At 40.2% G+C, this 18,963-nt stretch overlaps 1 protein-coding gene across 1 annotated transcript in view; it reads left to right on the plus strand.

The window, feature by feature from the left end:
- Positions 1 to 665: 665 nt before the first annotated feature.
- The window catches only part of PPP4R2 (protein phosphatase 4, regulatory subunit 2), a gene marked incomplete at its 5' end in the record, with an annotated part of 30,242 nt that continues 11,944 nt past the window's right edge, over positions 666 to 18,963 (plus strand). Inside the window, one exon of the mRNA XM_010186673.1 lies at positions 666 to 747. Coding sequence (XP_010184975.1) covers positions 666 to 747 — 82 coding nt within the window. The remainder of the gene's footprint in view (positions 748 to 18,963) is intronic.

Here is an 18,963-nt window from a genome sequence, read left to right on the forward strand (position 1 = left end):
GGACGGAGCGCCCTTCGCTGAGAGCAGCCTCTCCGCTCCGCCGGGGACCAGGGTCGGGGTCCCCGTGCTGTGAGGAGGGGGCTACTGGCGTGGGAGGGAAGGGAGCCCCACAGAGCTGGAAGAGGTCCGGTGGCTCCTTGTGGGGAAGGAGAGGGGTGAGCCCCCAGTCCCCGCTGCCCTGGCGATCCCCCCGGACTTGCTCTGGGCTGCGTGAGAGGGAGCAGCAGAGGGAGGTTAGTGACCCCAGCGGCTCCCTTCCTCCTCCAGGCCCGGGGCTCCCCTCGCCTGGAGTGCCCTCTGCTCCCCCGCCCTCGGCCCTACCTTTTATTTTTCTGCCTTCTCAGTGCACTTCTGTGCTAGCTTGCCTTTCTGGAGACAGCCTGAGGAAATCAGCCTCTTTCTCTGTTGTAGCTGCTCAAAAGAAGTTGCAAATCAACTTTTGCTACTCAGATACATATAGTTTCTCTACAGTAAAATATTAAGTGTTTTACAGCACTGGGAAGCTGGTGGAGTTCGTGGGAACAACTGAAGCTTTGTGAAAGTGTGAAAATAGTTTTGTGGGAGCTGTACTGATTGTTAAAGCAAATAAATGGCTAATTATGATGATTTTTTGTTCTGTCCTGTCTTCTTTTACCATTCTTTTTGTGTTGTTCTTACACCAACAGATTTTGAGAAGAGAGGAAAGAAGGAAGTGTGTCCAATACTGGATCAGTTTCTTTGTCATGTTGCTAAGACTGGAGAGACGATGTAAGTGTGACTTTTTTGATGATCTTCAGTTGTAGCTTGTAACAGCTTTGCATTTTAAGTCAGTGAGACACTACCTGGATTCTCTATTAGTCTGTAGGTTGCTTTTGTGAGCTGAATAAGCTTGCCTCAGTTCCCATGTCATTTTGGATGGGTTAGTTTTGTTGCTGGTAGTTTTATCTAATAGAGAGACTTTTTATGTGGGCTTTGCTCAGGGGTATCTGTCAGGTCTTGCTGATCCTGCTCAGTACAGTAAACCTGTTGCTCTTTCTACATTTTATATGATATTCAGTGTTTTTAAATTGAAAGTTTAGCTCACTGTTGTTATATCTGTTGTATACACTATCTAGTAGTATTATTTACTTAAATATATGAATGGCTTAAATGATTTCTTTCTAGGCTTTCTATACCACGCTGTGTGACGATTGCATCTAAATGCTTTTGATGGAGGTGGGAGACTTGCATAGGTGTTTTTTGCAGAGGAGACGTGTGGGATCTGCTCTGACTTTCCATAGCCGCTCTTTTTTTCAGCTCGCTGCAGTTTGACTTTTCCTGGCCCCCCGTCCCAGATGGCCCCGGCGGGTCGCTGTCCGCAGGGGTGTTGTGTCTGCAGGAGCCCTGCTCCCCGCTGCATAGGGGTGAGCGCGGGTGCTGTGCTGGGTGACTTCCTTGCGGGATCACTATTTGGCAGGAAGGGGAACGGCTTCCCTGGGTGCCTTGCTGTAGAGCTGCTCACTTTCTGGCTCCCAGGCTGTCTCCTTGTTTTCGAGGCCTAGTGCCAGACTACAGGCTTCAGCAAGAGAAACGCGCTCTTACCAGTGTTTTGTTAGCAACCAGTGATGCGGGGGCTTTGTTTGGGTTTCTAGAATCCCTCTGACTTGTAAGAGATTTGTAGGTTTTGGTGGTTTGTTGTTGTTTTGGTGGGAATTTTTTTTGTAGCTTGCTAGTACTGCCTGAATTAACGGTTTTGAAAGAAAAACAAGTTCTGAAATGTACTTTGCTCTTTGAATAGAAGGCTTTGCCTCAGCAGAAATATACAGCTGTAATGCTCAATATTTTGGTGTAGTACTTATTTTAGTATGGGCTTACTGTGGTGTGTTTTGTCTGTTTAAAATATTTTTCCTGTCCTGAAATATTTCTCCAGGCTGTTTTTATTGTTTCTGCTACTATTACGTCTTTTCCAAAGTAATATTAAAAAGTGATTGTACAAGGGCCAGTTCTTGGGAAAAGTCTTCCCTATGTGAAACCTGGAAAAAGAGTAAACCCCTGATTTTATTTGGAAATCTAGTGGGTTTTTTTTGTCAACTATTATTTATTACAAACTATTGCTTAAACCTGAACTGGAATCGGCCATCTAGAACTTCATGCAGACCTTGGCCTTCTGTTTTTCTAGAGTTTTCTTTGGCTTTTTTTTTTTCAGGTCTGTAGCTTTTTTCAGCATTGTTGAACCTTTTAGTTGTGTTCAGTTGTTTTTTTAAAAGTGTCATACGCGAACATTGGGAGTATCCAGTATAATCTGGAGACATGGATGTGTTTTTCTGTAATGTTTAATTTGCTTCCCATTATCTACAAAAGTCCGTATTTCTTCATCAAATATGCTTCTCTTTTCACTGATGTGTTATGTATCAAAGTATTATCAAAGTAAAATTTAAAATCTCATTACAAAGATGGGTAATATGCATTGTGAGAACATAACGTATTTTTAAGCTAGCTCAGCTTGACCACTGTAAAAGTGTTCCTGAATACACAAACCTACCAAATAGATGTTATTTCAAAATGAGTTAAATATTATTTCCAGTGACGCAAAAATGAATTTATTTGATAAAAGTCTAAATCAATAATAAATAGATTGCCTTGAAATGAGAAGATGAAGTCTGAAATACTGTTTGTAGTGATTTTTATTAGGATTTTTACAAAGTTCAGTGCTCAGTTTGGGGAAAAAAAATGGATGATTAAGTCGAGGGTAATTACACAAATGGTTTGCAGACTTATTAATTGAAAAACAATGGATCTTATTCAGTCACAGCCTGTTCGTAAAGTAACAGAAAGTACTCGTGTAAGCGAGGGCCAAGGCAAATAAGGACAAGCAAAATGTGAAGTATTTTTGCTTAAAGTTACTGTTGTTTCTAGGAGAGTTATGTAGTGTTCATGGGGGTTCTCTCAGCTTTTTTACTTGCTCTGTGATGAATACTGGTTTTCAGATTATATGTTGCAGTGTGCGTCTTGGGTTAAATGCGGAGTATTCTCCTCCCTTCCACCTCTTCTGGACATAGTTGCAGCAGGTCTTGTAAACAATTAGTTAAGATAGTTTGAAAGGCTTCTAATGAAGTAAATTAAAATCGCTTTTAAGTTTCTCATCAAAGCACACTGGTGACATAAATACCTTGTTTAACAGATGGAAAGCTCGGGCTTGTGTGAGGCTGTTGAGCACCTCCCTGGCCCTGTGTGCTTCAATGTGCTTATTCATCTGAGTGAGTTATGAACACGTTGATGCAGGTTTAGGTTAGGGTGTAATTTTACTGTATTTCTCTCAGCAGCAGTCTTGGCTACCACAGCCCCTGTGTCACTCTTTGAGTTCTGCTTGTTCAACTGTTTATGTAGCTGCATGGTAACCTAAAGCAGGAAACTGCTTGCAGTTGTAACTGTGGCAGTACTGTTTTTAACACTGTTCGGTTTATTGATCCAACTTGTTCTGTCCATGTGAACTTGTATGTCAGTCCCCAGCACAACTGAAGAGGTGATGTAGGGGAGGAACAGAGGGTGAGAGTTGTATAAGCCAGTGCTGCAACTGTGATAACATTCTTCAGAGTATGTCTTTGTTGTAATTAAAAGTCTCATTCATTTACAAGGAAGGTCTGAATAAAAATATTGCCAAATTTGTTTATATTATCAGCATACACTTAGTTGGGTTATCAGTACCTTGCAGTAAAGGCCTGATTGTACAATCATGAGTATTGACTTCATCTGTGTGACGTTTAAGCTGTCTTCTTGTGCAGAGTTAACCATTCACTTAATTGTTTTTGAGACTATGGCATGCATTTACAAAAGCCAGTCTAAACTTCCTTTTTAAGGGTGAACAGAAGCAAAAGTTTGATTGCTTGGCTACTTGGTAATATTTTTGTTTCTTAATGGTTGCTATGGTAAGACTTAGCCTTAGGTGAAATATGAAGTTTATGGTTCAGCCTTTTTTAATCTTGTGTTGAGTCTTAGGACGTTTTTCTTTTCAGAGGAGTGATGTACTGCTTCATTGACTTGACTTTTTACTAAGATAAAAATGTGGAATTTCCTTAGTGGGACCAAGTATGGTCAGGGAAGATCATTATAACTTCCTCTTCTCTAGTTTATAAAAGATCAACATGACTTGCAAAACTGAGTAAAGTGAAGAGATACAAAATCTATCTTAATATTTTGCTGTATCTGAAAGACTTCTTTAAAAACAGCATATTTTTGGGTGCCTTTTTCAGGAGAAATCCATCTATTTTTTCTGAGGTAGCAGTGGCTTTAAGAGATGATACAAAAGTCTCAGCACTGCAGTACTAGAAGTGACATGCAACAGTGAAATATTTTTTGTTATTCCAAAGAATTCTTGAAGAATGGATATGAAGATCACTTATCAGCTGTGATCTTGTGTCTTATATTTAAAATATGCTTTCTCTTTCTACTTGGGAAACTCTCCTGAATTTAAAATCACCCTGCTTCTTCAGTAGCAAAAATGTTTCTAAACCATTTATTTAAGTACTTCACCAAGAAAATCCAGTTTGCTGGACTGGAAAGAAAAACTAGGATTTTACTTTGGTTCTAAAGTAGAAAAGAAAATGTGGAAAACAAACGCTATCAAAAATTTTATGTCAGTTTTCTCTGCATTTCCCCCACTCCTGCCCTGGGGCTGGAAACCTATAAAACACAGTTTTAATGGCTTGCTGTAGCAGAAAGTATAATACAAATGCCTACTGACAGTGAAGGAATCCAGAAATAAGTAGTAAAGTACCAAAATCTGGAGAAACACAGTATGTAGACAGAAGTGATTAACTGTAAAATAGTTCTAGGCTTAAGTAGAGAACACTGGCCTGGCCAGGATGTAATGTAGTTATACCAGTTCTTGCTCTGAATGCAGTATAAACAGCCATTAGAAGTCGTGCTGTTTTTTATTTCTTTGCATAGTCAAATTCTTTCCTCAGAGTTTCCCTGGAGGATCTGGAATATTCATTTGTACCTCATCTAAGCTTGAAGACAGAAGTTGTGTTTTTGCTAGTTTCCTTGAGGACCAACATAAATGCTTTTCTACAAAGTTTCTTGAATCAAGTTTAATATGTGTGATTGTAGAGGAAATGTTGGCGTCTGTAATATCATCATAGAATAGTGCGAGTTGGAAAGGACTTCTCGAGGTCATCCAGTCAGACCCTGTACTCGAGGGGAGCTAATTCCAGAATCAGTTCAGGTTGGGTAGGGCTTTGTGCAGCTCTTCGGCATCTCCAGTGATGGCAATTCCCTAGCCTCCGTTTGGCTCCCTGTTTCACTGCTTAACCATGCATTCTGGGAAAAATGTTTTCCTTGCAGAAACTTGGGAGTTTGCCTTGGAGCAACCTGGGACCACTACCCCTTACCCCTCATTTGTGCATCCCTGACAGGAATCTGTTTCCATCTTGCCTGTACACAATTACCCCTTCAGTGGGGAAAGCTAGCAGTTAGGTTCCCCCACCATAGCCTTCTCCTTCCCAGAAGATGTGCTGCCTCAGCTTCCCACCTGCACCGTCTGCTGCAGCTCTGTTAACCGTCTTAGTGGCCTTCTGCTCATCTCTCTCTTCCTGCTCTCTTTTCCATTGTCTGACCCCAAACTGGACATAGCATTGTGGTTATGGACTCCTAAGTGCCAGGTAGAGGGCTGCGATCTTTCTCTGATACTGCAAATGTAACCCAGTGTGCAGGCAGCCTCTGTCGGAGCAAGGCCACACTGACAGATGCTCAGCTTTCCCTCTGCCAGCACAGGTATTGGCCCCAGCCTTGACTCTGAGCAACACCGAATGTAACTGTTTGCGGTCAGACTTTGACCCCACTGACCACAACCACTGCTGTGCAGGCCTGGCCTGATGGTTCGCTGAGCCTGGAGCTACCCAGCCTGGCTACCGAGGTGCTGTGGGGTCTGTGCTGTGTGTTGCTGAAGCTGAGTTACCAGTGCGTGCGGATGTTCCTTCGTGGTCGCAGGCAGCAGGTACATCAGGGACCGTTTGCTGTTGGTAAATTACGTAACCGTAAATGTGACTTACGTAACCGGAGCTCTGTCAAAGATAATAGCAAAAAGTATTTTTGACCCTTTGGTGCTGTTCACGTACCCGATGTAGCAGGTTCTTTTCTTACTACGTTTTTGGAATGCTTTTTTTGGATCAATTTAGCTTTTATATTATTACATTAGAGCAATGAAATAGTTTGTCAGCTGTAGAAAAGATGTGAGTGGAGATTTGGCAGTGGTGAATGTGTATGAGAATAAGTTCCCTTTCTCAGCTTCAGTGTTTTAATGGTGTATTCAGAACTCCTGTGTAGTAATTTCCTTATGTTACAAATACTAGATTTTTGTAGCCATATGTCCTTTAGCTCATTTCACACACTTAAATTTGTCTACTTTTTTCTATAAAGTATATTCTCTTGATTTTGTTCAAGTAGCATTTTTGTTGCTTTATGTGTATGCTAGTATTTTTTGACTAGTTTGAAAATGTTGTTCTGATCTGGAGGCAAGTCATTACCTGGAAATCTCCAGAACTGTTGGGGAAACGTAGTTCCTTATGATTTTTTTTTTTAAATGAAATAAAACAATTCTTAAGTTCCTGCCATAATAAACAGGATAATATTCTCTGAAAGAAGACTGCGTGCCTTTGTTAGTATAGGCCTCTTCCATTTCCATGTTCTCAGTGAAGCAACAGATGTGAGTAAACTTCCTTGCATTGTATCCTACTATTATTCCTCTTTAACTCCATTCCACTGAGTGGCTGGAATTATTTCCCACTAATTCCCATTCCACTGAAACTGTGTTTTCTGTCTCATAATCCACTGCTGCCTCCAAAGGACAGGAGTCGTGGTTGAAAAACCTGCTGATTATCTTTGTCAAAGACAGTTTGACTTCCTGGCTCTTTTACCTGTATTGTAAAAAATTATATATGTGTGATATGTACAGTTGTACTTCAGAGGAATCAGTTCTGATGCAGATGTAATCACTTGCTCTTTCAGGAAACACACACTCTTGTAGTGTTTTGTTTTAAATGCTGCCACTTCATATCTGTTGGGAGTGGGGTTTACAGTATAAAGGTCAAACTTTATCTACCATTATAAAACGTGCATGATGAACTGATCCTAATAAACTTTAGTCTCTGTAGAATACACGTGTAAGGAAAAACAAAAGGCAAGCTTCTCATAGCAATGCTAACTTTTCAGTGTAATTGGACTATTTTAACTGGAAATGTACTTGCATTCAGACTTTCATTCGTAAGTACGTCTTTCTTCCCTGATGCTGTTCATAGTCTGTTCTTGTAAGCGTGCTCCCTGCTAGTCTTTTTGCAGAAGTTCACTGTTATCTTGCACAGAAACACCCTATTTATTCTGTATCAGTTAGTACAGTTGCATGTGCTTCCGATGCTCATCTACTCTTCAGGCTCGGCTCTCCTGCGTTGCTTCAGCAGATTTACTCTCGTCCCCAAAGTTTGTCAGTTCTTACCTTTAGCTCTTGGTAATGTTTCTTCACAGCTGTAGTGGCTGCCTCAGTATTTCCAGTGGGCCCAGAGTGTCCTGTTCCATGATGGCCTTGTTTATTACTGTTTCATTTGAAGTAACTTCCCAGACGTGTGGCTATTGTTCCACTCCATATTACACTTTACAGTAGCAAGGATGTTTTTCTGTTTTGACCTTGAAATTGATGAGCCTTGCTCCTCCTTCCTATCTGTAGATTTTGGGAAGGTTTGTTCTTGATGGCATATGTTGGCAGGAAGGAACAAGGCAATGGTTCATGTAGAAGGGAGGTTACAAAGCAGTCTGGCTGATTTAGGGGGCAGTGGATTATCAGATTGTGGATAAACCAGATTGATGCTGCTTTTCCACAAAGCTGGTGTCTGACAGGTCTCAGTTTTAGAACTAATACTACTTGAAGACAGTTACAAGGTTTCCATGATGTCTATGCCTGATGAGGGTTTGCTCAAAAGTGGTCAGGGAGTGTGATGATGCTGAAACACCTCATGCCTGTGTATTAGGTCATTGATGTAGGCTACACCTTAACCCAAGCTTAATGTGTGCCAGCAGAACTGCCTTGTGTAGAAGCCAGTTTGATGGCTTTTGTTTCTGCTTTTGGAAGGAATTAATAATAGGAGTGCAGCTTAACTGATCCTGGTAGTACTGCTTTCAGACCTGAGCGAAGCCTGTGTTTTTGTGGGACAATGCATGAGCTGACAAGGGAATGCAGTGCAAAGTAAACTCAGATCCAAAAGTAGCTGCACAAAGTGCATTTTCCTTTTCTCAGCTGTATTGTATAGTAATGATTTGATAGTATTATCTCAGTGTGGTCTCCTGCTCTTCTGAGGTAACCTGTGGATCCCTATGCACTGGTTATTGAACAGTGATAGCTACACCTACCAGACCTAAACCATTCTGTGATTCTATGAGTTACAGCATTTTCTTTTGTTTGCTTATTCTGTGCAAACTGGTGATACCTGGAACAACTTCAGTATTCTTTGCCTATGGAAGAGGTTATATATGCAATTATTCAAACATTAATTTTATATTAGTCAGAGTGATTTCTGTAGGCAGCTCCTATAGAGACAGTAATTTTAACTTGCTGTAAATTCAAGACGACATTTAAATGTGCTTCACTTATTGCATAATACTTCTCTTAAGCTTTGAGTCCTGTACTTCTGCTGTACAGGTTTATCGAGAAAGTGTCCTCTGTTTAACATTCCCGTATTCTGCCTGCATCAGCTCCAGAGTACTACAGAATTATGTTGCACCTTTGCCTGATGGATTATTTTCCTGTGCGATAGCTGTTGAATGGGACACGCTCTGAACTGTGCACAGCATCACTCTTGAAACACGCCTCAGTGAACACTGATCAGTGAAATTTTATCTGAAATGAAAACAAGTAAAAGCTAAGAATTATCTGCAGGATTGTTAAAGTTGAAATAAATATGGTTGTCTGAATTTCAGCAAAATGTTCAATAATGTTGAAGGCAGATCTGGACAATGCAAGTGGTTTTCGGGAGGTGTTTTGACATAGAGATGCTCTTGCTCTGTTTGGCCAGTGCTATTCAAACACCACTGCAGTTAACTTTGGTAGAGCAGCTGAATAGAAATGTTTCTTAGGGCTTGTGTGATGGTAACTTGTGAGAGAAGTCGGATACCTTCCCCCAGTCCTGAACTTCTTGTGCTAGTTGCTTAAGTGATACAGTTTACAGTTCTAAGGTTCATGTGGATGTCCTTTAATTGAAGTTTAAAGATTAAAAGTGAAATTTCAACAATATGGTCACTGAAATAACACCTCTCCGAAATAATAATTCGTGGTATGGTTTATTTTAGGAATAACTGAATTGCAGTCTTGCATTAAGTGTCGGAGAAATGTGTAGTGATGTAGTCCCTGTCTTGAAGGTACATTCTGCAGAAATGAGGCAGATGTGGGCTGAGAAAACAGTTGCTGTACACAGAGTGATTGCTGAGAATTCCTGAACAGTTCTGTGTGTTTCAGAATTAAATCATGCAGGAAATACTATTTAGAAAAGAATTAATCAGATTAAAAAGCACACAGAACTCAAATGATTTTAAGATTGTACAAAGAGTGCCAGCTACATTTTTTTTTACAAAGGTAAATGTAATAATTACACAGAATATTGGTTAAAAAAAATATCCAGGGCTAGAGAAATAAAAGAATAAAAACAGCAGGAAGATACAAAGACTGCATATATTGTGGCATAAGTCTGGTGTGGTTCCCTGAACTAGTGATTTTTCTGCATAATAGGAGAGGAAGAAAAGGGTAACTAAACTGTGAATAAGTAAGTTAACTGTATTTGATATTGATCAGATGGGAGGAGTTAGCTGTATTTGATGCTTATCCAAAAGTCTCTGTAGGAGTTGAAGGGCTTTGTAGTTGGTGTGTGCTTTATAGGGAAGTCATTTCTATACTTGTACAAGTAGATCATTCTACCTGTAATAAATCTTACAAGAAATGTTGTTTGAATATGTGCATAAACGAAATTATATGAAGACTAGGAAATCAGAGTAAGGTAAGAATTTACATACGGGTACACAGTGCAGAAGCACACCAGCTTATTCCTCTCTACCAAAGGTAACTTCAGGTAAATTTTCAAGTGGGAGAGGGAAACTTAATGAAAATACCATCTACTTTCACTTTTGTCTTTATAGATAAGCCACTGCCAGTGGCTTGTGGAAGTTTTGAAGACATTCAGTTACTTAGTACGTATTGCTTTCACTCTGCTACAAGGAATTTAATTCTTGAATGAAGAATCTGTTGTGATCTTGTACTTCTTTGTTCTGTGGTCGGTTTTTGCCTTTAAAATAAAGGGAAAGGTACTTGAGCTTGGTTTTAGATAACTATATTAAGCAATACACTTTCTTGAAAAATTCTGAGTCCTAGTTCAGATTTTTTCTGTTCCTTGGAACAGCTGTGTTCTGTTGGAGTCAGCTGAATATTTATCGGGAGAGATCAGAATTAGTCCCTTGATGATTGCAGATACTACTTTAATGTCTTCATCCACTGTCTGTTTCCATAACTAAGTCTTAATCTTTGTTGTTCCTGGCAATGGCAGTAGTAATTTGCAAGTAGTAGAGAGGTGAACACTTAGACTACCGAAGTAGATGTAGTTTTAATGTATTCCAGTTTCCGTGGTCCTGGAATGAGCTCGTCGTGCTCACAAGAAGGAGAGCAGAGGCTTAATTTAGGCTGACATCAATCAGCAAGTGAAAATGGAAAAATACCTCCTGCCCCTGTGGGAAATACCAGTTTTTCCTCTTTTGAGCTCTTAAATATAATTTTAATTAAAGTGAAAGGTAACATGAGGTTAAATCCTACTGAAGATAAAACGTGAGTGTGTTTTAATTTTGCATGAGTTACGAGGTGAAAGTGAACAGGACACTCCCACAGGAAGAGTGCTTGCCAGCCTGTTTTCCTAGCAGGAGTATGCTGCTTACAGCAGAGCACAGCGTTCCAGTAAATTCACTGTGCTGTGTCACCTAAAGACTAGAATTTATTGCTCATTCAGAAACACCGACAAAGAATCTAGCACTTGCTTATGGTTTTAATTTAATATTGGGTTGAAAGGTTTGTGTGCTTGCCAGAAGCGTTTAAGAAACGAGTCTGCATTGATGCACAGGGGATTTTACTGTGTAAATCTGTTGTCATTGTTTGGAATTTTCCGTGTTAATCTGCACTGTGTGGATGGTGAAAACAGTAACAGTGTACAAAATGATGACGCTAAAATCAATTGAATCAAAATAGTACTAAAGTAAAGCACAGAAAGTAGGAAAAAAAGTTGAAAATTCAATGAATAGTTGAAGCAAGAGTGGAATTAAGTAAGGTGTGTTCTTTTATCCAGTACATGAGAGCAGCTGCTTAAAGGAATGGCTCTGCTTTCTACTAATCACATGGCACATCTTCTTATTTCTTATCTGTAGCATTATTTTTGTGGTTAGATTAGCGATCTGCTTCATGTCCCTGTGTGTGGGATCAGGTATCAAGTTAAGGACGTGGTGGGGCAGCAGCATCCCCTCTATGTGGTGAAATCCCTGCAAAAAACGGCGTAGCTGATCTCCCATTGGAGTTCAGTGGTGCCAGCTAAAATATCTTAAAATGTCAAATGGCGACGGGTTGGTGGGTTTGGGTTGGTTTTTTTTTTTTGTGTGAGAGTTGTGGTGTTTGGGGTTTATTTAATAAATTCTGGAGATTGTTTTACAGGCAGTTGCTAACAAGATTTTTAGCTTGTGCACACCCTTCTGTGTAACAGTGTAGTTCCAGGTATCCTTGCTTATACCAAATCAATAGATCTGAAATTAGGGTGTGCTAAGTAAGGTAAATATAAAAACCTGAGAGAGGGAGTAGGCTCTTATCTGCTGCCTTTCTATGCCAAAGAACAGAGATGAGGAAGAGAGAGCCCTGGGTCTCCTTTCCCCCGAGGACTGCAGTCCCTCAGTTCCTCTGCCCAGCATCAGCTGCTGGCTCTGCTGGCCAGGCCGGTGCCCCGGCTGCTGTGCTGCTGCCAGGGAGCGCTGCTGTTTCCACGGCCTGGGGGAAGGGAACCACCCTAGGGCTTCTCAGGCCTGGGGATACGACCTGTGCTCGCTGGAGGCCGAGATGGGCTTTTGGTTTGCGAAGTGGTCTGTTCTGTCTAGTCCACGATATTCCAGTTTGGCTATGTCTTGCATTGAGGCTGTGGAGGAACACTCTGGGAAGTTTGCCACTTTGCACAGGGGTTTCAGTTAGGTACGTGATTTCTGGGCACGTTTCATTTTCTGTGCCTTTTGACTTTTCAAATAATTTTTGAGATCCCATTGAAAGACCAGAACAGAAAAGGAATTCACTTGTTTTGGATGAAACTTTAATTTTGCTTCTGACAGCCTGGGGAAATTACTGTGTCTTGAAGTGTATCTTCATGTTCTATGAGCTCTAGAGCAAGGCGTAAGAGAGAAGAAACAGTTATTAAAGTTGCAAGTTATTTCACTTTAAAACACCTGTTTCCTACTAGCAAGTCTCTGTGGGAGCGTAACCTCAGCCAACAATAATTGGAGAGGAGGAAGCTAATGTAAGTGACTCCTATTTGTTGTTATGTATTAAGTGAGCCCCTCCAAGCTTGTCCTCTGGTGATTCTGAGGGCTTTGTCTTTAAATCAGTTCAGCTGAATGTAAAGGGTTTGCATCCTAAATGTACTATTTTGTACTTTTTAAATTTTTTTATTTCTGCTTGTCAGAGAGCTAAGAGGAGGAGAAGAATTGAGAGGGAGGTGCTTCTTTCTAAGTTCTGATGTTTCTTTTATGGCCTGTTCGATGAACAGAATCAATAGCAGATCTCCTTTGTTATCCTTTTCATTTATGTTCTTTGTGGTATATAGCATCTCTCCAAAACAGATGGCATCCTCTTAAAATTTAAACTGAGTAATTTTGTAATGAACTTAAACACTGTGAAATCTGAAGACAGGCATTGCACCAGGACTCCTGGGGCTCTTAATGTTTTAAGTACATAGCCAGGTCTCTAGAAGCTTAACACCCGTTCAATATAATATTTTTCTTAATTAAACCTGTAATCTGTGAAGCAATTCCAGAAAGATTTACGAAATAATTGCAGTACCTTCATTGCAGGAGATAGTCTTATTTCAGGCACTCTGAAGTCTTCCTTTTCTTCAGCTAATTTTAAGTTTTGTCCTGCTTACCTTCTATGGGTCTTACCGAAGATTGAAACTTAAAATCCTGTAGTCTGTCTAAAGCACGTAAGCCATATGTACTGCCATAGTGTTATGTCTGATATTTTAATACAGTTGCTAAAAAGAGAGGTAGGTGATTTACCCTGTTTGTCTTGTGCACTTGTAAAGACTTGCAGTCCAATCTGCACTTAATGTCCAAGTCAGGGAATAACGTTGGGGATCACTGTGTTGCAGCAAAGCCTTCCAGTGTAGTACTTAATACACAAGAAAGATCTACATTGCTTGTTGAACATAGGTAGTGTTTCTTAAAATTAGTAGGGAAAGCACTGTGCGTGTATGAAGGAAGTAGGGATATTGCAGTTACAACTTTGTCTCCTTTCCTTGTTGTAGTTCTCTGGAAGTTAATGTTTTTCTGTGGTTCTCCAGATTGCAAGACTTTTCTCTCCATTTCAGGTGCTTACATTGCCTTTCACTATTACTTCTGTTACTTGGATTTAATGTTTGTCAGATCTTGCCCAAACAACATTTCTGGCTTTTTGCTCTTTTTGTTTAAATCTCAAGTCTCCCAAAGTGAATTTACCAAGTGACAAAAGAATCAAATATAAGAACTTGTCCAGTGGTTGGAAGAAAATATCAGTTAATTCTCTAACATACAAAAACCATCTTGGGTGCCAGGTCTTGACAGAGGGGTCTCCTCTCCCACAGTAACCAGTGCGATAAGGGAGAAAGCTGCTTTCTCAGTCTCATCAGTGCAAACATTCTGAGTAAGCAGGAGGTAAGGGAATAGAGGGGAACTCTTTTGCACTCATGGAGCAGTAGGATTAGATTATTTCCATGTAAAAGGCAATTTTGGTTTTGATAGGCATGTTTGGAAAGGTGAATTCTGTGCAAATCCTATTTGTAGAGAAGCAGTCGTATCTTGCGAGCAACGTTGTGTAATGCTGCTTTTAAATCAAAGCACAGCATTACTGGAATGGCTTTCTGTCCCTTGTTGAAGAGCGCTGTTTATCAGTGGGACTGGTGGGTTTCTAAACTTGGTTGATGTTGTTTGGCAAACTTTGGTTGATCTGCAGTAATGGATTAGTTCCAACAGCAAATCATGCAGTTCAAGTGCAGAAGTGAAATAGTTTGCTTTTATTAGAGAACAGAGTTATTTAGGATTGTTGGTAATGCTTGGCTATGTCCCTTGCCTAAATCATTACTTTTTTTTTTAATTCTCTCTTCTTTATGCAGTGGAGCTTTTTTTGCTGCCTCATCAACTTCCAGTGAATAAGCACGTTATTGTAGTACTGCTCTGACCGTAGTGTTTCTTTACTTCTTTGTGTCTTTCTTCACAGAGCTTAATTTATCTTCACTTAATACCACCCGCATCCAGGTGTTTTATGTGGGGGGATTGTTTTGTTTGTTTTAAATTTTTATTTATTGGTGGAGTTTTTGTATATCCTGTCATTTTATTTAATCTCTGCTTGCTCATTTAATGTCTTAGATGTCTTCCCCCACTCTTTTTTAGCCTTTTCTCATGGTGCCTCTTTGATTACATGTAAATAAAACTTAACTGAGTTTCTCGTATTATTGGCTGTTTGGTCAGGTGCTGTCTGCTTTCCTGTTTAATTTCTGTAAAACACAACTGAATACAGACTCTTCCATTCATGTTTCTCTGTCATGTTTCTGTTTTTTACAGAAATTGCAAGGTCAGGGACTGCATTCTGCTACAGTATTATGGTGTTAAACATATTTCATACCTTAAAGCGCAGTCATTAGCGTATGTTAAATCTAGGACATTGTGTCATGTGTTTAAGAAATGTACAAAGACTGAACTGTTGGACTCTGTTAGCTTTTGTTTTCATCTGTCTCTTGACTATTAAAGGTGCTTTTTTTTAAATTTAAATTGAGTTAAACTGCTAGCATTCACATTGATCCTGGGAGAACTGGAGACGTGTGGTTCTGCTGTGCTAGCTGTATCTCCACAAGCTGTAGTGCTGAAGTGTGCTGTGGTTGCTGCTTTTCAGCCATTCATTACTGACTCTGGTGACTTTTTTCCTTGCTAGGTGCTTCTTTTCATAAAACCAGTTTCATCCTCTAATGTTCTGTATGCCAGGTCAAAACCTTTAGGTTGATACAAGGAAAGGATGGTGCAGGAGCTGGTGGGAGGGAAGCAGAGCACTCTTTATTTAAGAAGTGCCAACTTACGATGATTTGGAGTATCTGTGAAAGTACAGGCTTGTTAGCCCAAGGGAGCTGTCTTTGAACAGGTATATTTACACAAGGTGACCCAGATATTGTGCAAGATGCTTTAGATATATATAAAAAACACATAATTTCAAAGTTGTCATTCTCTACTGTGAACGTACGCCGAACTAAAACATTTTGGGATCAACTAAAAGTATTGTTTGTGAAGATATTTCTACAGATCATACAGTGTTCATGGGATTTTTTTTTTCTTTGTGTGTGCCTATAAAGGAGCTCCTAAAGTTGATAGTACGAATTCATCAGTTAGTGTAGACAGGAAAAGCATGATTTAGAAGACGTAAGTGCATTTAGAAAAGGCTGATTGTATTCCATGTGGAGTGGGAAGAGCAAGTATGTATAAACAAGCCTGCTCAGAAGAAAGCACGAATAGTATTTTCTCCATGGGACTTCTTCAGTTTGGTTTCTTTACAGAGCTTAAAGCATTTGTCAGTTATTTTCCAGTGTATAAAACTTAATGAGGTTTTACATAAAGCTGTGTGGAAGAGTTTTCTGTAGCTTCCATTTGGCTCTTGTTTGAACTTAAAAGGTGTTGACCAAGCTGCTCATTTTCAGTGTCTCCCATTTTGTAACAAAGCAGCTAAAACAAGAGTCCTGCATCCTAATGCTGGAGTCATTCTCAGGGAACTTGTGAAACATGGGGAAGATTTTTCTTTTATTGAAAAAAGAGATTCACCATTAGTTTCTCTTCTCACTAATCCTGCCTGGCTTTCTAAGTGACCAGTCTTTCAATGTACGCCGATAACATTTCTAGGGGTGTGGATTGCTTTGATAATTAGGGTGATATGCCAATTTTAATCTGAATTTCTATGTTATTTTGTTCTACCCATCATCTGTGAACTAAATTATTTTTGCTGTGTATAAGATGCAAGTGAGTTTCAAGAGTTTAAACCAGCTGATACCAACTTCATGTTCACAGGCTGGTATAACAGGAAAAGTAACTTTCCTCTTCTGACTCTTGCTTTTGATCACTGCCACTGAAGTGAATGGAAACTACCAAGATCTTTTTGTCAGAAGTGAGTTTATTATTTTAACAATTTCCGTTTTCAGATACGCAGCCAGATACTTTCCAGTTTTGTTGATTTAAACGTAGTCTTTTCTAAACAGTTTAAAAATAGTGTTCAAGCCTCACAATACATTGTTACAAGTGTAGATAAGTTTCTTTAACAAATACACATAACTAAGGTTGCTTGAAGTGAGATTTTTGTGTTAATTCTTTTCTTAATCTACCTTGTGTGTTATGTTTCATTTCTGAGGACTTGTTTGGAGTTAGTTTAACCAGAGACACAGTGCCCAGCTGTCCGGGATGCAGACTGCCAGGTCTTGTAACGTGGTGGTCGATGCTGCTATTGCTGGTGAAGGGGCCAGCTTTGAGGGAAAAGGAAGCAGTTGCGATTCTGGGTGAAAGCAGGAGCAGAAACCTGCTTTCCAAGGCTGCTCCCCCTTGCTTTTGAAGTGTTTTCTTCCTCCTGTAGGAATAGTGTATAGTTCTGCCCCTTCCTAGCAGCCCGGCAGACACAGTATGGTACATAGATAAGGTAAGAAAGAGGGGAAAAGGAGCTGCTGCTTGCTGGGTTGGTAGGAAGGAGGTAACTGGAGGGAGGTCTGCAGAAGTTGGAGATTCTTCATCTTGGGATAATGATCGAAGAGTTGGGCCTAAAGGACACAAGTGAGCTGCACTGTAGAAACTTTCCAGATACTTTCCTCCTCCTTCCTGCCTTCCAGGAATCCACTGTGCTGCCACTGCGGGACTGAATTTTGCCCACACAGATGAGGAGTCTGGAGCTGACTCAGTCTTTTGTGGTGCAAATATGTCCTGTTGAGTGGCTGGAGTTCTCACGTAACTTACTGGTACTAGGACAAAACTGTTCATCAGGAACCAGATGCATAGATTGAAAGTGCTTCAAGACCATCATCTAAATGGGAGCACGTTTTAATGTCTAAATTACAGCACTGAGGTCAGAAGATTATGCTCCAGAAGCATAAGACACCTCTGTGACTTCAGAGCAGTTTATGGTACGAGCTGCCATTACATCGATGATTGCAATGTGAACATACCACTTTTAACCAGTTAGCTTTCGTGCTGCTTGTAGTGCAGCCACAGCAGCAGGGAATTCAGCAATGTTGGAAAAACCTCCTTGGGAAATGGAGTAAATGTCTAAACAGCACGTCTGTCCTCAGCTCCTGCCGCTGTGGTTACACTGCGTCTAACAACAGCTTGTTTAGTTGATTTAAAGCTGGTGTTGCTCTATCTGGGTGTAGCTGTAGTCACACTTGGGTCTGCAGGATAAGGTTATCCTTTAACTCTGCTGCTGCTGTTCGTAAGCTGGACTCTGTCACCTGGTTGGCATTTATCAAGTGTTTCGAAATGCAGGATGAAAGATGCTTTTTATGTCAGTATCTCAGTGTTCAAACTGCAGTGAATTGCAGATGTAGGCTCTTAGCCTTTTTAAGATAGAAGAAATCCTAATTAATAAATACTGGGGTTTAAAACAAGTGACAGTTTTCTAGACTTCGATATGGGGGCAGAATGTTACATTCTTTGTTTTTGCGGCTTCAGCATTGTACAGAGGAGCTGGTGGGGTTTATTTCAGCAACACAACGCTGATGGTTAATAGTCTATGAAGAGATAAGTGTTGCTATTTAGCAAGCAATAAGTAACAGTGAAAACAAAGAACAGCTCAAGTTTTAAAGTGTGAAAAAATATCTAAATGGGGTTGTCAAAGACTGCTTAGAATAATGGTGGAATCCCTTTCATGAGGCAAGTGAAGCTCTTGGGATGCTCTGCAGGGAGTAATCCTGCTCTGGCATGGGGTTATTTACTGGGTCTTTTCTGTCTGTTTTGTGATGTGCTTAGTATTAAATCTGTGATTTGTTTTGAAAGCTTTGATCTCATGGCAGTAGCACTGCAGAGTTGGATAGCTTTTTAATTTAACATTTGTAGTAGTAATGCCTAATATTGTACATTGGAAACATTGTACTATTATGTTTTGGCTGTATAATGCTAATTGGAGCAATAATCTAATGAGGCTCAGTGATGCTGTTTAATTTGTCGATGCCATTCCGTTTTGGGACCTTGTTTCTTCTTTCTTCCTATTTTTGTTTCTGGTTTTGTTATTATTCACTAAGTTCTGCATTCCCCTCTGTTGTGAGGTGCTTAACGAATTCTTGTGAAGAAAAAGGGAGGTTTACTTTCCTCTTTGGATTTCTCTCCAAAAGGGAGGGGTTCTTGTTTCAATCTCTGTAGATAATCCTGAGCTAAGTTTTCCCCCTTTTCTTATAATTATTTATTTGAGACCAAGGAGAAAATTAAGGCAAAGACAAAATGGCCCTGTTTTTCTGGTGAAAGTAAGCTAATATAACTTCCTTGGCCTGTGCTTTTATATTTGGTGGTAGCGGTGCTTGAGCGTAGCACGCAGGATGCAAATGTTGTCATTTTGCTGGGGAGTCCCCATGTGTAGTTCACAGCACCAGCAGTTGTGTCAGATGTTACGTGTGGTTGAAGATAGCCAGGGCTGTTGAGGTGAGTCCTGCTGCCAAAGACAGCCTGTGGGTAAAGAGTATTTCTTTCAGCAGG

This window comes from Mesitornis unicolor, unplaced genomic scaffold, assembly GCF_000695765.1.
Source record: "Mesitornis unicolor isolate BGI_N332 unplaced genomic scaffold, ASM69576v1 scaffold47476, whole genome shotgun sequence".
Lineage (NCBI taxonomy): Eukaryota > Metazoa > Chordata > Aves > Mesitornithiformes > Mesitornithidae > Mesitornis > Mesitornis unicolor.